Source organism: Schistocerca cancellata, chromosome 3, assembly GCF_023864275.1.
Source record: "Schistocerca cancellata isolate TAMUIC-IGC-003103 chromosome 3, iqSchCanc2.1, whole genome shotgun sequence".
NCBI lineage: Eukaryota > Metazoa > Arthropoda > Insecta > Orthoptera > Acrididae > Schistocerca > Schistocerca cancellata.
The window spans coordinates 263,129,375-263,148,075 of record NC_064628.1 but is presented as its reverse complement, the minus strand read 5'-3'; the positions used below and the strand labels follow the sequence as shown (position 1 = coordinate 263,148,075).

The following is an 18,701-nucleotide window of genomic DNA, read 5'->3' as shown; positions in this document are numbered from 1 at the left end:
AAGCAGCAAACCAGATAATTTCATAGATGTAAAAAATCTGTCATGGTAACAGTACAAATGCCATGTACAAGCAACTCTTGAGGAAATGATGTTTTGCATTGGTAACAGACAAAATCACATATTGTTCCATTGGGATTGGCCAAAACAAACACTTTAATGCCAAGTAGATTTGGTTTTCCTCTTACATACTGTTTTGAAACCACAGTGGCCTTGAAATGGAACCACTGGTTCATCAACAGCAATGTGGAGAGATCTGGGTTGTAGAAAACTGCCTCCTTTGACCTTTTCCAGGAATGGATGCACTTTCCACAATCGATCTTTCTGTCTCTCATTTTCAGGTATGTCATTGCCAAATACCACTTTTAGGGAATTCCTGAACTGAAGATACCTATCCCTAGTCATACCCTGTGTTATATTAGATATCTCCCATTGTTTTTGCCAATACATACTTACTATAGGATACTGTAAGCAGGCCATCGCCATAGTTACAGCAAACCAACTCATGATCTCTTCTGCAGTTGTTCCAAGAGATTTACTATACAGCAAAGTATATGTCTGATTTGTTTTCTCTGAAATGAGTGTAAACAGAGAGAAATCTACGTACTGTAGAAAATAATCAAGACATGTCCATCCTTGAGAGCTGATCTGTTGATAAGGTTGTAAATTTGGAAGATTTGGTGCCATGAAATTTCTTCGCCTCCAAGTTTCCCTGTTGTTTATAACTTCTGTAGCATAAGTATTCCACCACTTCCTCATCATCTAATTTTGAAAACATGTTATTTACAAATTAATTACAAATTTGAAATGTTAATTTCTTGAAAGTATGAGTCTTGTATTAAGTATGTTCATCTGTGAGAGAGTCAGAGAGAATGTAGTAGTAGTTTGAAATGTATGAGAAGATGTTACTACTTTGAAGCCTGAAGTATAGTACACTATACTTCATTGTTATGACCTCGCTGTTGCTGTTAATTGTATACTTATTATTCTTAACTGAGACAATGTTCAAACATTAATAAAGGCAACATAATTTTTTCAGCCTTGTGAAATGATATTTATTGTGTGCTTACTTTGAAATTGACCAGATCGGCATGTCTGCCTTCTGTCTGCACCCGCCAGTTTTGTTTCGGATCACTAGAAATACAATGTAAACATGTGGAACAGCTTTCTACATAGTCACAGTGATTGGCCTCAGATGTCAGCACATCCTAAACCCAGAAGCAACCACCCAGGAACGTGCTGCTATCTAGTGGGAATTTCGAATTTTCAGGATGCGGAGTATAGTATACTATACTCGGGGACTAAGGAGGATAGAAAGACGAAGAGAAATCATGGAAGAAGAGCATAACCTTAAAATGGAAACTATGAATAAGTTCAAGAATGCAATGGAGCAAACTTCAGGTTCCAGTTCTTCAGCCAATGTGCTCGAGAAATTTGGGATTTTGTGAATGAATAAGAAAATATTCATATGTATAAAACATCTTTTACTTCCTTGATATTTTTTCAAATGGTTAATATGTTCTTGTTTCTTGTATGGCATGATATTTGTGTTTATCATTTCAGCATCCAGCATCGGTACCAATTTTTGTTAATATTACATTTTAATATTTATCTGAATTTGCAATATTATAAAGTAAGTCTTTTTTTTTCAGAAATAATTGAAGTATTGTATGACTTTGTATACTCAATTAAGAAATAAAATGAGAATGTTAATACCCTAATGCAAAAAAAGAAAGAAAGAAAACGAACATAACTATAAAATTACACATGGATAAAATGAGTCACTTTTCACTGCATTAGTGACAATCCAGTGGCTTATTTATTCATTTACAAAGGAAAAGTATTTACACTAACTTCTAATTTTACTAGCAAACTAGGTACAATTTTAATTAAGTACAACAGACCTTCTGACAGCTTGGCCTGCAGCATCTGTTTCTGGCTGAAATGCATATTGTTCCCCGAACGCTCACTCTATTACTCATCTGGTAGCAATATGGGCTCTATTGTAGCGCCATTCAACTCCCGTGTGGGCTCAGAACAACGGCATCATAAGATGTTTGGACAGAGCATATCCACTATCTCCAACAAGCAACCCATCATATTGTCCATTTTCAAATTCTGCAGCAACTCTACTATTGTCCCAAATGCGTGCATCTTGCATGGAACCCGGCCAATTGCTTGCCACATTCAAAATCTTCATATTGGCATCACAGATGGTTTGTGTATTGATAGAAAAGAAATTCTTGCGATTTCTGTATGTTTCTGCTTGCACTCCAGAAGGACAAAGTGTGGGTATATGTACACAGTCTATGGCCCCCTATGACATTTGGAAACTCAACACTTTGATAGAATTCTCTTTTGTTTTATGATACATTTCCGTGGCTCTATGGCATGGACACATACATTGGCTTTAAGGCAACTAAACTGTTTATCACGCTGTTAAAAGCTCTTCCAGCAGTAGTACGATTGATATTAATGAGATCCCATGCTACAATTTGATAAGTACCTGTGCAAAAAATTTGCAGTCCACAAAGAAGTTACAGCCTAGGAGATCAAAGCACGGTTCCTGCAGTAACGGCTCCAGCGTACCAAGCAGCAACTCAAAATATTCCTTATGCAACCCAAACCGCTCTTTGAAATCACTGTCACTATACATCAGAAATGGGTCTCTTCTCTCCATTACAACTGTCGTGTGGGATGTTCACCTCTTCCTACATCTCCATATGTTCTTCGTAATCCAGGTAGTTCATAGAATTCAGCACTTAAAACACAGAACTCAAAGATCACACCTTACTGTCCTACTACTGTCTAGGAGTAAATTTTGGCCTTATTTCCTCCTTAATTTACTAAAATAGTAGTGTACTCTTCACTTGTGCTCTTAACCAGTGATGGAGTAAACAAATTTACTTCGGAAGTAAATGAAAAATTTACTCCTGGAGTAATTTACTCCTTTAGTGCAGTACTATCGACTCGAAGTCACTGATTTCCTTATCTCTTAATAACTTATTACTTTAGTTTCACTTATCCCTGGTTGGTGCTCACCACCCTTAGTGTTCAAGCCCAGAGAAAGAATAGTGATGGGCAACATGCACGGGAGCTCAAAATCTAGCATCCATGTTTAATGAAATTACTGTCCCTGTTTTATTTTGTAAGTGATTGTTACAGGCTTCAGTCCAAAGACTGGTTTGATGCATCTGTTTCTGCCAGTTTATCCTGTGCAAGACTCTTCATCTCTGAATAATTACTGCAACTTACATCCAGTTTGGAGCTGCTTGCTATATTCATCCATTAGTCTCCCTCTAGAATTTTTTCCCACAACACTTCCCCCCCTATACCAAATTAAATATTCCTTGATGCCTCAGAATGTGTCCTATCAGCCAGTCTCATCTTTTAGATATGTTATGCCATAAATTTCTTTTTGCCCCCAAAAGCTTCTATTTTTTTCTTGCCTGAACTGCTTCTCATCCATCTTTCATTTCCGTACAACACTACTCTCCAGACAAATGCTTTAAAAAAAAAAGATTTACTAACATGTAAATTTATATTAGATGTTAAAAAATTTCTCTTTTTCAGAAATGCTTTTCTTCATATTGCCAGCCTGCATTTTATATCAGTAACTCAGTAGGTGAGTGGTGAAATGGCAGACTACACTTCCAAAGGTCTCAAGTTCGATCCCCCATAAGTCGTATGGTTTTCATCTGTCACTAATCTCTTCTTTCACCTCTAGCAATGCCTGTTGATGTGAAAAATGCCAAGCTGCCCTGAGATTTGGAATCCACATTTAAGTTGTAGATCCCCCGTAACTGGCTGGGTAAGTTTGAACAAAGTTCAGAGGAAGGCAATGGCATACCACCTCCAAAAAGACCATGCCCATTAAGGCACTGTAGTGTTCAAAACAATCTTCAGAGTGATGACAGCTTTACATACTACTTCTGATATCAAATGTTATTTTGCTGCCCAAATAGCAAAACTCATCTGCTACTTTTAGCATCTAATTTCCTAATCTCATTTGTCAGTTATCGTCTGCTTGAATTCTACCACATTCCGTTACTCTTGTTGTAATGTGGTTGAATCTGATCTTATAACCTCTTTTCAAGAAACTATCCAGTCTGTTCGACTGCTCTTCCAGGTCCTTTGCTGTCTCTGACAAAATTATGAGGTGTTTGAGAAAAGCGGACTGATTTTCCATCCACCGAAGTTAGATTTTTTTTTCCGAACAACAGTATTGTCCCTTTCAAAGTAGTTCCCATTGGCAGCTATACAATGGCAGAGTAGTTGTTCTCAGCCTTAGTAGCAGCCTTGCAACGCTGAAAGGCTTCAACTGGTTGGGCCTTTAACATGTCAGTCACATTCTCTTGAATGTTCTCCTGAGTCCAAAAATGATGTCCTTTTCAGACATCTTTCAATTTTGGGAAAAGAAAAAAGTTACAAGGACTCAGGTAAGGTGAATAGGTTGGCTGCGGAACAACAGGATTGCTTTCTGAGGTCCAAAAGTCCGTGATAGAAGTGACCTTGTGGCACAGGATGTTGTCATGATGCAGCATTTACTTGTCTGCAATGTCTGGACTCACTCGATTCACCCTTTCAAGGACATCTTTGTAAAATGTTTGGTTGACAGTTTGTCTTGGAGGTGCGAATTCTTTATATGTGATACCCCTACTGCCAAGGAAGCAAATCAGCATTGTTGAATGTGTTCCTGACCAAGATTCATCTTCATTGTGTTCCCTGCCTTCCAAACATGATTTGTGCCAGCGTAAAACTTGTGCTCACGATAAGGAACGTTCCCCGACGGCCTGTTTCAACTTTTCAGAGGTCACACTTACGGATTGTGTACAAAGAGCCAAGCTGTATATGGAAAAAAAGATTTAACACGAAAACAGCTCAAACAAAAAAATCACTTAACTCAAAATAATACTACAGTCCGTCCCAGTAGAATACTATGTAATTTCATACTTTTTTCTTTAATGTGAAATGAAAAGTTTTCAACTTTGAAAGATAATCAGCTATAACTGTCCAACAGTTGTTGCATTTCTCCGTAGATCTGTGTGCACTTTTAAAACCATAAGTCACTCGCAGCACATTTCTGTGTGGTGTCAACTGTAACTTGTGATTTTATTAGTATTTATTGATATAATCTTATAGTGTATGGTATGTGTGTTTTTATGAATACAGAGGACGACATTACTACTGGGAGAGTGAAAATGATTTGGTGTCATGGTTGCCTCCGAGTCATCCGCGTGCTGTTGTTTCGGAATCAGCAGCTCACATGCGTGAAGAAATGAGGCTAGCTGAAGGGGATGATGAAGAAGAAGATGAGGCAAAAGATAGTGAAAATGATGAAGATGCAGAAGTGAGTTAAACTTTGCTGCTTTAGTTGTAGTTATCAATGTTAAGAGCTTAAAATACAATAATAGTTCATACTCATGGAGTTGACCCCAGTGTAATACCTGCTCACAAAGAAGTATACACACATAATGAGAGTGCTGTCATTCAAATTAGGACAACTGTTTTTACTGGCTATCAGAGTATGAGAGCTTGCTTCACTGTTTCAACTATTGGTCTCTCAGCACCAGAACTTGACTTCATTATCTACCTGATTGAATGTATGCCAGTTTCACATAATCATGTTGAAGGATCTTGTAACTGATCTGCAGGCAATCTGCTGCTTGTACTCATAACAAACTATAGTATCTCCCCAGGAGGAGCAGTCCCACCCTGTCATCCAAATTTGCATCTTCTGTCATTTTTTTTTAATGTCAAAAACTATCCTGTTTCCTTTAAAAAGAATGCAACTCATTTCCTCCCCATCCTTGTCTAAGCTGAGGTTGTAGTCTGTCTCCAATAAACTAATTCTCTACCAAGTGTTAATTTGTTTTATAATTCTTCCAAGTCCTTGCTTGCATGGCTGCCTTGCATGCAAAAGACATTTTTCAGTTTTCAAATTTATGTTTTTGCTATAAAGTCATAATTCCATCCCCCTTTGTTTTGTACTATTAGGAGTAACATGATCTTATAGTAGAAATATCAGTTTGAGGAATGGTGATTGGGTGCAAGACAAGCATAAAAGAGCTTTAAAGACATTAAAAAGTATGTAGATGACTTGCAAAATGTATGTAAACCAGTGAGAACTGCATAAATATTTTTGTATGTTCTGGACCAAAGATTAAATAAATCCATTAAGTAGTTTCTTCTCTGATTTTGTCTCGTAACTATTCGCGGCTGCTAATCTGTTTCACACCCTTTTCTGATTTTGTTCCCCTCTTGCTTTTGTTGTCTTTATACGCTTATGTGTTGGGTATTTTACTTTCTACTTACCAGGTATTTCAAAATGAACATTGGAATTTTAAGGCTTTGTAGCATTTATTACATTCAAGTTACAATTACAAATAACACTTCTAATGGAAGAGCAACTCAAACAGTTTTGTTTGTGTACCTGTGTGCATATGCATGCACTGTTTCCTGCGTCTTCCATTGGAAGGTGATAGTAGCAAAGATGGAAACTAGTGAACAGAACGCTTTTTGTGTTTTACAGAATAGAAGGATTGAATCTGTTGTTACAGTGCATTGTGCGTTTTACATTAAGTTCCACAGTAAGACTCCAAGCATTAGTAAATCTGTTGATGGTCTCATCAGTTTGAAGATTCTTGGCTGTTTTTGCAAAGGAAGAACATGGGACAACCAAGGGTGACTAAAGAATGTATTGAACGAGTGAGAGAGTCTTTCATGCTTAACCCCAAGAAATCAGTTCGGAAGGCTAGTTGTGAATTAGTAGTTTCAGTAATGTCTGTGTGGAGACTTCTAAGAAGATATTTACAACTATGTCCTTATTGTTTGCAGTTATTAAAGCTCTAAAACCTACAGACTATGGTTTATGTGCCAATTTTGCAGATAAAATGTTGCTGTATGATGATGAAGATTTTCTGGATTGTGTCATCTTCAGCGATGAATCGACATTGTGAACACACACAATGTGCACATCTGGGAGTCAGCAAATCCCCATGAGATGGTACAGTTGCAACAAGGCTCCCTGAAATAGATTTTTTTCTTTTTGTCCCATATCCCAGTGGAAAGTTTGTGAGCCTTCCTTTTTCAGTGAAGAAACTTAACAGGGGTTTGTTATCTTGATGTGCTAAAACTATAGCTCTTACCTCAATTGCAAGAAGCTGAACTACAGAACTTCATTTTGTAGCAAGATGCTTTGTGGCCTCACTGGAAGGAAAAAATGTTTGATTTGCTCTATTATTTGATGTACGAGACGTGACCCAAAATATCTTAGAATTTCATTGTACCGGTCAAACTAGCACCAGAACAACTTTCTACCACTATATGTCTCACAATACATGTCTTAGCTATTGTAGCACAAAGTTGTGCATCTTTGCTGCATGCAGTTGTGAGTTGTAGTGGTGTGTGTCAGGACGTGTTTTAGTGCTTTCGTGAATAGTGAAATGAATAATGTGAAGGGGCAATGGATTTGCATCAAACTCATTTTCAAGTTGAAGAAAAGTGCAGCTGAAACCCTCCACATGCTGACAGAGACATTTGGTAATAGTGCACAGAGTCAAGCAAGAACATTTGAGTGGTTCAAATGCTTCGAGGAAGGCCGAGAATCTGTGGAAGATGTCAGATATTCTGCCCAACCATTGACATGCTCAATACCAGAAATTGATAATGAAAGTGCATGACATGGTTCATGAAGACCAAAGGCAGGCAATTCACAATGTTTGTAACAGATTTAGGCTATCACACGATACGTGTTAGCAAATTCTAGCTGATGAACTGAACATGAGATGAATTGCAGTGAAGTTTGCCCTACACCTTGTCTGCTTTGACCATTGAATCCTCAAGAATTCAGACATGCACTGAGCTGCAACAAAATTAAAGAGTGTCAAAAATTCTTATCCAGACTCATAACAGGTGATGAATCTTTGATCTACAGTTATGATCCTGAAGCGAAACAGTAATCATCACAATGGAAAACGCCATCTTCTCCAAGGCCAAAAAAAAGCTCAACAAGTTTGCAGCAACATGAAGTCACTGATCTTTTTCTCAACATTCTGGGAATATTACATAAGGAGTTTTTTTCGCCTGGTCAGACTGTCAATGAGTAGTCTTACTGCGAGGTTATAAGGCAAATGAGGGAAAATGCTTTCTAAAACCATGCTGTTTTGTGAACATAAGTTTCATAATCTCAAGAAAATTTATTATATTTGAACTGAGAACATGTTCAAGGACTCTACAGCAAACAAAAGTTAGGTATATTGGTCTGTAATTTTGCGAGTCCTTTCGTTTAGTTTCCTGTATACTGGAGTCACCTGCACTTTTTTCCAGTCGCTTGGGACTTCGTGCTGGGTGAGAGATTCATGATAAATGCTAGCTAGGTAAGGGGCCAATGCCTTAGAGTACTCTTTGTAAACTCAAACTGGGATTCCATCCAGACCTGATGATTTATTTGTTTTCAAATCTTTCAGTTGTTTCTTTACACCAGGTATGCCTATTTCTACGTCGTCCATACGGCAGTCTGTCCAGTGGTCAAATGATGGTATCTTTGTATGGTTCTCCTGTGTAAATGATTTCTTGAACACGAAATATAAAACTTCAGGTTTCGTTTTGCTGTCTTCAACTGCCACACCAGACTGATTAACAAAACTGAATGGAAGCTCTAGACTCTGCCAGATATTTTGCTAAGGTGTGACAGTAGTAGTTGTTGTATGCTTCGCGCATAGATCTTTTCACAGGTGCATGAATCTCTACTAACCTTCCCATGTTGTCACTTGTACATCTCCTTTTGAACCTAGAGTGGAACAGCCTCTGCTTCCTCAGCATCTTCTAAATTTTGTTACTAAACCATGGTGTGTCTTTTCCACCTTTTATCCCCTTACTAGGCACGTAACTTTCCAGACTTCAATTTACAGTCTCCTTAAACTTTGCCCATAATTCCTCTACAGCCATCTTACTGTAACTAAGTGTGCAGATTCTCTGTCTAAGTGAGATTTTAATAACTGCTTATCTGCTCTATCTAGCAAAACACTCTGCTAACCTTCTTGACTGATTTATTAACTTAAATAATCATAGTTGCTATAATGACATCATGATCACTAATCCCTGTTTCTATACTGACATTGTCAATAAGTCCTGGCCTATTTCTAGTTACAAGGTGTAAGATATTTTCAGCTGCTCAAGACAGTTCTCAGAAAACGTGTTCAAAAGTATTTTACATGACTGTCTGTCTGTACCCCAGCAGTGAATCCATAGACATCCCAGATTCCCTGAGGAACGAGATTGGCCCAGTCTTCACTGTTAGGTCCAGTATCAGTACCAGTTGCTTTTGGTGGCTCAAAATCTTGATTCCCCGCAGTGTTCCAAAACGAGCTTTCTTGATGGTAACAATACTTTCTGTGAACCATGCTCTCGTAGTGAATTTCGTAGCAAAGAGCATGTTTATTTCTGGCCAGCCTGAACATTTATTACAATTCCTGAAAAGTCACAACCTCTTCATGTTAATAACATTTGACATTGTGTATGTCAGCACAGTCCAACAGTTGTAACTTATCAGTGGTCTTTGCATGTAAAAGTACTTAATGTTTATGCATATTGGTAAATTCACGCGTGCAGAACAGTTACCAATAGAAATAATGATTTTTCCCCCTATCAGCATCTATCAGCCCCTGCAAAAAAGTTTCACTTGCCACCCAAGTCAGTGGGTTGAGTCCTTACACCATCAAGCTGTGAAATTAAATTATTGCGCTATAAATTTAACTCATCCCGGCCCTCCTCTCTTTCAAAGCTATTCAAATTAACCCTGTGAGGAAACTAGAATTTGTGGGGCAGATGTAAAGATGTCTTGTACAGTAAGAGATCAGAAGTGGCAAAAATTCTTCTCCATCAATGAAGGCCTGGCCTATCCTGCTTCCAGTGTTTGTTACTGCTCGTACTCATATCCTTTGGAGAAAGGCATGATCCACCACAATTGGCACTTCAGTTGTTGGGCAGTGGCGAGTGCCATCTGTCCAGTTACAGTACAATAACCCCGACATTGGAGATAATATGTATAACAGGATGACCTACGAGTCTTATTTTCTTGGTAAAGCTGCATAATTCAGTTAAATAAGACATGAATCAGGCAATATAGAGAAAAAGAGATGATATATTTTCACAAAGGCCTAAGTATGACAAAATCTTTTTGTCACAAGGTTCATCATTCACTGATGTTTTAGCAAATTGTGTATTATTCTATTCATTACATTGTCTCACAAATTATGAGTGCACCAATTTTGTGACTTAACAATAAAATATCCATGAATATTTTTCTAGAGATATTGAGGATCATGCCTGAATGAAGAATGTTGTTTGCATTGGTAATTTTCTTGGACAGTAAAGTAGGTTTTGTTTGGATTATCAAGCTGGCAACTTGTTGTCCTAATGTTATACTCACCATATCTTGCCAAATGGGACACCATGTATGTTAAACTGTTGTGGAATATAGTATAAAAAATATACCAATGAAACATCTAGATTTTTCTGATTTCCTGACGATGAGAAGAGGCAGTTTGTCCACTCCCGTCGTATTCTTTCAATGAAGAATGGTGAGGTTCTTACTTTGTTTAGCGCTCTGGCACTCTTCTCCTTTAAACGTGAATGTTTGTTCTGGAAGGCACCTCTAAAACAAACCAGTCGTGTCACATTTTAAGTATCTTTCAGATAGGTGGGAGCAAATAGTGACCAGCAGGCCACAAGTCGGCTGCAAATGGGTTTTCTGTGGCCCATCAACACATTCAGAATTTTTCTTTAACTGTTTATATCTTTTCAGAAATGCGGATTTAACTAATGCATGCAATCATTTAAAAAAGTGTGGCCCTCCATTAACATCTGTTTCCACAATGTGGCCCCTAAGCCCGAACTGTTCCCTGCTCTGGTCTAGATTATGCCCTTCAAAAGAAACTGGGAGATTTTTCAATCTACTGATTAAACTTGACGCGATCCACAGATTTTGTTTCTGCCACTACATTCCTAGAAATCAAGTAATTTAATTTTAAACCCATCTGATCATTGCTAACTGAAAAATTCTTAGGCCCAGAATTTTGGTGAAATCATAATCAATAGTGAACAAACCTTTGCTAACCATTTTGCTCTCCAATGGGCTATTGTTGAAAAGGGAAGCTCACGAGTTTACATATATACTAGGAATACAGAATTTTCCAGCTAGCACTGGATGGTTAAAAAACAGAATGTGTTGGTTTTTAAGAAATTGGTCAGGTAAAGGAAATCTGTTGCTCAAGGTGTGTGAAATTTGGGAACTGTAAATCTGCCAGTTCCTTTGAAAGGATATAATCCAGACAGTACGTAAAACTTGTGCAAGATTAGTTTGTGTCGCAAGTGCCTTTTAAGTTTAACATTTTAAGGTTTAGCCGCTTAGAAAATATTCAGTCCCAAAAACCAGCTATTTATGCCCTTATTTATTACTGGCACATATTTGTTTGAGATATCGTTAAGTGCAGGACACACTAAAATAGATCAATAGACACTGAGGCTTTGCTCAATTTGAGCTATATCAGCTGTTTCTTAGTGCCACACGCACTGTTACTGATATCACTCATGTTCACAGTGCTGCAAGAATTAAACTGGGGCAGTCTTCCTTTGTAAAGGAACACACACACACATATCCATCCACACATATACAGACACAAGCAGACATATTTAAAGCAGACTTGTCTTTAAATATGTCTGCTTGTGTGTGTATATGTGTGGATGGATATGTGTGTGTGTGTGCGAGTGTATACCCGTCCTTTTTTCCCCCTAAGGTAAGTCTTTCCGCTCCCGGGACTGGAATGACTCCTTACCCTCTCCCTTAAAACCCGCATCCTTTCGTCTTTCCCTCTCCTTCCCTCTTTCCTGATGAGGCAACAGTTTGTTGCGAAAGCTTGAATTTTGTGTGTATGTTTGTGTTCGTTTGTGTGTCTGTCGACCTGCCAGCACTTTCATTTGGTAAGTCACATCATCTTTGTTTTTAGGTATATATATGAATATAATAGAGGGAAACATTCCACGTGGGAAAAATATATTTAAAAAGAAAGATGATGAGACTTACCAAACAAAAGCGCTGGCAGGTCGATAGACACACAAACATACACACAAAATTCTAGCTTTCGCAACCAAAGGTTGCCTCGTCAGGAAAGAGGGAAGGAGAAGGAAAGACGAAAGGATATGGGTTTTAAGGGAGAGGGTAAGGAGTCATTCCAATCCCGGGAGCGGAAAGACTTACCTTAGGGGGAAAAAAGGACAGGTATACACTTGCACACACACACATATCCATCCACACATACACAGACACAAGCAGACATTTGTAAAGGCCTTTACAAATGTCTGCTTGTGTCTGTGTTTCCTTCTATTATATATATATATATATATATATATATATATATATATATATATATATATATATATATATATAAAAAGAAAGATGATGAGACCTACCAAACAAAAGCGCCGGCAGGCCGACAGACACACAAACAAACACAAACACACACACAAAAATCCAGCCTTCGCAACCAACGGCCGCCTCGCCAGGAAAGAGGGAAGGAGAAGGAAAGACAAAAGGATTGGGTTTCAAGGGAGAGGGCAAGGAGCCACCCCAATCCCGGGAGCGGAAAGACCCACCGTAGGGGGAAAAAAGGACAGGTTCACACTCGCGCACACACACACATATCCATCCACACACACACAGACACAAGCAGACACTTGTAAAGACTCTTTGCCTTTACAAGTGTCTGCTTGTGTCTGTGTGTGTGTGGATGGATATGTGTGTGTGTGCGCGAGTGTGAACCTGTCCTTTTTTCCCCCTAGGGTGGGTCTTTCCGCTCCCGGGATTGGGGTGGCTCCTTGCCCTCTCCCTTGAAACCCAATCCTTTTGTCTTTCCTTCTCCTTCCCTCTTTCCTGGCGAGGCGGCCGTTGGTTGCGAAGGCTGGATTTTTGTGTGTGTGTTTGTGTTTGTTTGTGTGTCAGTCGGCCTGCCGGCACTTTTGTTTGGTAGGTCTCATCATCTTTCTTTTTAGATATATTTTTCCCATGTGGAATGTTTCCCTCTATTATATATATATATATATATATATATATACACACACTTAAAAACAAAGATGATGTGACTTACCAAATGAAAGTGCTGGCAGGTCGACAGACACACAAACGAACACAAACATACACACAAAATTCAAGCTTTCGCAACAAACTGTTGCCTCATCAGGAAAGAGGGAAGGAGAGGGAAAGACGAAAGGATGTGGGTTTTAAGGGAGAGGGTAAGGAGTCAGTCCAGTCCCGGGAGCGGAAAGACTTACCTTAGGGGGGAAAAAGGACGGGTATATACTCGCACACACACACATATCCATCCACACATATACAGACACAAGCAGACATATTTAAAGACAAAGAGTTTGGGCAGAGATGTCATTCGAGGCAGAAGTGCAGAGGCAAAGATGATGTTGAATGACAGGTGAGGTATGAGTGGCGGCAACTTGAAATTAGCGGAGATTGAGGCCTGGTGGATAACGGGAAGAGAGGATATATTGAAGAGCAAGTTCCCATCTCCGGAGTTCGGATAGGTTGGTGTTAGTAGGAAGTATTCAGATAACCCGGACGGTGTAACACTGCGCCAAGATGTGCTGGTCGTGCACCAAGGCATGTTTAGCCACAGGGTGATCCTCATTACCAACAAACACTGTCTGCCTGTGTCCATTCATGCGAATGGACAGTTTGTTGCTGGTCATTCCCACATAGAATGCATCACAGTGTAGGCAGGTTAGTTGGTAGATCACGTGGGTGCTTTCACACGTGGCTCTGCCTTTGATTGTGTACACCTTCCGGGTTACAGGACTGGAGTAGGTGGTGGTGGGAGGGTGCATGGGACAGGTTTTACACCGGGGGTGGTTACAAGGGTAGGAGCCAGAGGGTAGGGAAGGTGGTTTGGGGATTTCATAGGGATGAACTAAGAGGTTACGAAGGTTAGGTGGACGGCGGAAAGACACTCTTGGTGGAGTGGGGAGGATTTCATGAAGGATGGATCTCATTTCAGGGCAGGATTTGAGGAAGTCGTATCCCTGCTGGAGAGCCACATTCAGAATCTGATCCAGTCCCGGAAAGTATCCTGTCACAAGTGGGGCACTTTTGGGGTTCTTCTGTGGGAGGTTCTGGGTTTGAGAGGATGAGGAAGTGGCTCTGATTATTTGCTTCTGTACCAGGTCGGGAGGGTAGTTGCGGGATGCGAAAGCTGTTGTCAGGTTGTTGGTGTAATGCTTCAGGGATTCCAGACTGGAGCAGATTCGTTTGCCACGAAGACCTAGGCTGTAGGGAAGGGACCGTTTGATGTGGAATGGGTGGCAGCTGTCGTAATGGAGGTACTGTTGCTTGTTGGTGGGTTTGATGTGGACGGACGTGTGAAGCTGGCCATTGGACAGGTGAAGGTCAACATCAAGGAAAGTGGCATGGGATTTGGAGTTGCACCAGGTGAATCTGATGGAACCAAAGGAGTTGAGGTTGGAGAGGAAATTCTGGAGTTCTTCTTCACTGTGAGTCCAGATCATGAAGATGTCATCAATAAATCTGTACCAAACTTTGGGTTGGCAGGCCTGGGTAACCAAGAAGGCTTCCTCTAAGCGACCCATGAATAGGTTGGCGTACGAGGGGGCCATCCTGGTACCCATGGCTGTTCCCTTTAATTGTTGGTATGTCTGGTTTTCAAAAGTGAAGAAGTTGTGGGTCAGGATATATATATATATATATATATATATATATATATATATATATATATATATATATATATGGTTATAATAGAAGGAAACATTCCACGAAGGAAAATATACCTAAAAACAAAGATGATGTGACTTACCAAATGAAAGTGCTGGCAGGTCGACAGACACACAAACGAACACAAACATACACACAAAATTCAAGCTTTCGCAACAAACTGTTGCCTCATCAGGAAAGAGGGAAGGAGAGGGAAAGACGAAAGGATGTGGGTTTTAAGGGAGAGGGTAAGGAGTCATTCCAGTCCCGGGAGCGGAAAGACTTACCTTAGGGGGAAAAAAGGACGGGTATACACTCGCACACACACACATATCCTTTTAAATATGTCTGCTTGTGTCTGTATATGTGTGGATGGATATGTGTGTGTGTGTGTGTGTGTGTGTGTGTGTGTGTGTGTGTGCGAGTGTATACCCGTCCTTTTTTCCCCCTAAGGTAAGTCTTTCCGCTCCCGGGACTGGAATGACTCCTTACCCTCTCCCTTAAAACCCACATCCTTTCGTCTTTCCCTCTCCTTCCCTCTTTCCTGATGAGGCAACAGTTTGTTGCGAAAGCTTGAATTTTGTGTGTATGTTTGTGTTCGTTTGTGTGTCTGTCGACCTGCCAGCACTTTCATTTGGTAAGTCACATCATCTTTGTTTTTATATATATATATATATATATATATATATATATATATATATATATAGAAGGAAACATTCCACGTGGGAAGAAGTATATCTAAAAACAAAGATGATATCTAAAAACAAAGATGATTTGACTTACCAAACGAAAGCGCTGGCACGTCGATAGATGTGACATCTCTGCCCAAACTCTTTGTCTTTACAAATGTCTGCTTGTGTCTGTGTATATGCGGATGGATATGTGTGTGTGTGCGAGTGTATACCTGTCCTTTTTTCCCCCTAAGGTAAGTCTTTTGTTATAGAGGGAAACATTCCATGTGGCATATATATATGACTGCAGTCCAAGACAACTGTAGCCACACAGTAGTAACAAAATGGTTTGCTGTTTTGTGTTTTTCTACAAATAGGTTACATCTGTTTTATGTTCCATATCAGGATTTCCAAATAATAAAAGTAATTTTGGTGTGAACAGTTTTGTAAATCAGCCAGGCTTTTGAATTCAAAATTATGATGCAATTTTCTTATTTCAGTTTTGGCTTTTTTCTATTTGTGGTAGAACTGGTAAAATCTAGGACGCATTTCACTTTTCATATGAGACATAAAGTTCCTCAGATAATTTAATGAATAATTTAACATTATTGCACAGTTTGTGACTTTTGTCTTTTGGTTTGTTATTGAAATTAACATGGCTGTTTCTGTGACTCTTAACACGCAGAGGTTTGTTTACCTGTAATATGAATTCTGCCTATTTCATGTTTTATGTTTTCTTGGTAATTGTGAGGTTGCAGATTTGGTTGTAAGTCTACAATCCATATTATATTTCATGTATACAGAACTTACAGTGTGCCTACATATGTTATCTGTCAAAATATTGTGGGAACAGTTTCTAAAGATAAACCAGAAACCTTTAATGAATCTACTAATACCATTTCCATAATGTTATAATGTGAGCTAGAAATTTTCAGTTCTCAAAGCTGTATGAATAATTGTGTCTGTGTGTGTGTGTGTGTGTGTGTGTGTGCGTGTGTGTGTGTGTGAGAATAGTAATGTCAGTTAATGAATCAGGTCTTATATATATATGTCAAATGATGATAAGCACAGTCTTCTGTTTGTGTTGTGTTTGGAGTTGGAATCTGTACAGTAATGTTTATTCCATATCTGTTGTGTTCAAGATGAGTGATGAAGAGGACAGGCCAGAGACACATAAAGAAGAACTGCATAGAAAGAAAGACAGAAGGGATCGGAATCACGGTCGTATGAAAGCAGTACCAAATGACCTAGATCCAATGGACCCTGCATCATACTCAGAAACACCAAGGTAATGAGGCACACTCTGTTGTTATAATTTTGCAGAACATTAATTTTTTATTGTTAAATTAATCTTTCTTTTTGTTTTCATTTTGGCTAATGAATATTGTGCCTATTATCAGACTTACAGTATGAAAAACTATCATTCTTTTAAATTGTGTCTGTGGATAGATACTTAAAAATATTTTGTATTATTTCAACAGAGGAACATGGGCAACTGGCTTGTGGAAAAAGAATGAAGCAAAAACTGGTGCTGATACAACAGCTGCAGGGCCTCTCTATCAGATGAGGCCTTATCCTAGTCCAGGGTCAGTGCTTCGTGCTAATGCTATGTCAAAGGCAACAGACAAATCAAGAACTGTCTCCCAACCTGAATTACCATCAAAGTAAAATTATAATCTGTGCATTGACATACTGTAATAATATAATTTAGACTTTTTCTTATTGTAAAATATTCTGATATTATTTAAATACAACAGAAATTCAAATTATTAGTGCTAAAATGCTGTGTATATCCTTTCTTTTCTGCCTCTGACAAATGTTTTTCTGCGCATAAAGTTATTTTTATGAGCAGCTCTTATTTACTGCACCTATGAGGTGCAAGGTCTCCAAAGTGCTGGGGGCCACAAGGAAACTGTTTGGATGGCTGTTGCCACACTGTTTTTCTTCCCCCTCCACTCTCAACAGAAACCACCACACATCCACTGGAGCTTTCAGTCTTGGCTTGGGAGCCAGTTGTAATGGATGGTTCAAATGGCTCTGAGCACTATGGGACTTAACTTCTGAGGTCATCAGTCCCCTAGAACTTAGAACTACTTAAACCTAACTAACCTAAGGACATCACACACATCCATGCCCGAGGCAGGATTCGAACCTGCGACCGTAGCGGTCGCGCGGTTCCAGACTGTAGCGCCTAGAACCGCATGGCCACTCCAGCCGGCTAATTGTAATGGAGCTCCCATTAGCCTCTTCTTCCAGGTCTGAAGCTCACACAGCTATTCAGTATTTGAATTCAAATGTTAGCAAATCGACAATCAATGGAAGTGTCTGGTGAGTCGTGTATGGAAGTCAAAAATATCCACAAGTGGTGTTGAGGGTTTGCAGGTGATTGTACTGAAACACATGACGAGGAAAGAAGTGGGAGACCAGCAATTCTTGAAGAAACAATTGCAAAGGTTGAACAAATCATGCTTCAAGATCAGTGGATCACTCTCAGTGAGCTCTGCAATGTTGTTCCTGAGGCTTCTTGTAGCACCATTCACCAGACTTTGACTGAGGGTGCTGAAATTTCAGAAGGTGTGTGCAAGATGGGTCCCAAGAATGTGGACAGATCATCACAAATGGCAACTCGAAATTTCTTTCTAATTTCTTCAACACTATGCAGATGAAAAGGAAAACCTTTTGGATGCAGTAGTCAGCAATGATGAAACCTGGGCTTTCCACTTCACACTTTACACCAAACAACAACCACTTGAGAGGCGGCATTGTGATTCACCCAAGCCACAAAAATTCAAAAGAACACAGTCTGCTGGTAACGTCATGGCAACTGTGTTTTGTACTGAATTTACAAAATAAAAATTAAGAACTTTTAAGCACATTTCTTTAACTGACAATAGTTGCACTCGATGCTGTAGTGAGGTCAGGGTTAAAATAAACATACAGCAATAGGTTTACTATAATAAAATTAAGCAGTATCAACTTACTAGAAATAAGGCAATTTCTTTAAGAACTTACCAACAGTGTCATTCATTGCCCGTCTGCTTGATCTACGACAAATGTTTTTCTTATTAAAGCAGTTAAAGTAAATGTGTCACATTTTGTAGTCCTCTCAGCAGATTCTATCATATAATAAAACACAAAAGTATTTCCAAATGTATAAATTTTAATGAAATTGAGAATATGTATTGAATTTGAACTATGAGGTCTGTAATTCATACTTTTAAGCCGAAATCATCTTTCAATGAGAATTTTGTGCCTTTGTG

General features: G+C 39.1%; 1 protein-coding gene across 3 annotated transcripts in view; it reads left to right on the top strand.

The window, feature by feature from the left end:
* Positions 1-17,221, top strand: part of LOC126174910 (polyglutamine-binding protein 1) — a 75,714-nt gene extending 58,493 nt beyond the window's left edge. For 2 of the 3 annotated variants that reach the window (XM_049921348.1, XM_049921347.1), the window contains exons 5-7: positions 5,170-5,347; positions 16,584-16,729; positions 16,923-17,221. In XM_049921348.1, the coding sequence (XP_049777305.1) occupies positions 5,170-5,347; positions 16,584-16,729; positions 16,923-17,109 (511 nt within the window). In that variant the 3' untranslated portion in view covers positions 17,110-17,221. The remainder of the gene's footprint in view (positions 1-5,169; positions 5,348-16,583; positions 16,730-16,922) is intronic. The other variant, XM_049921346.1, reaches the window with a different exon arrangement.
* Positions 17,222-18,701: the final 1,480 nt, after the last annotated feature.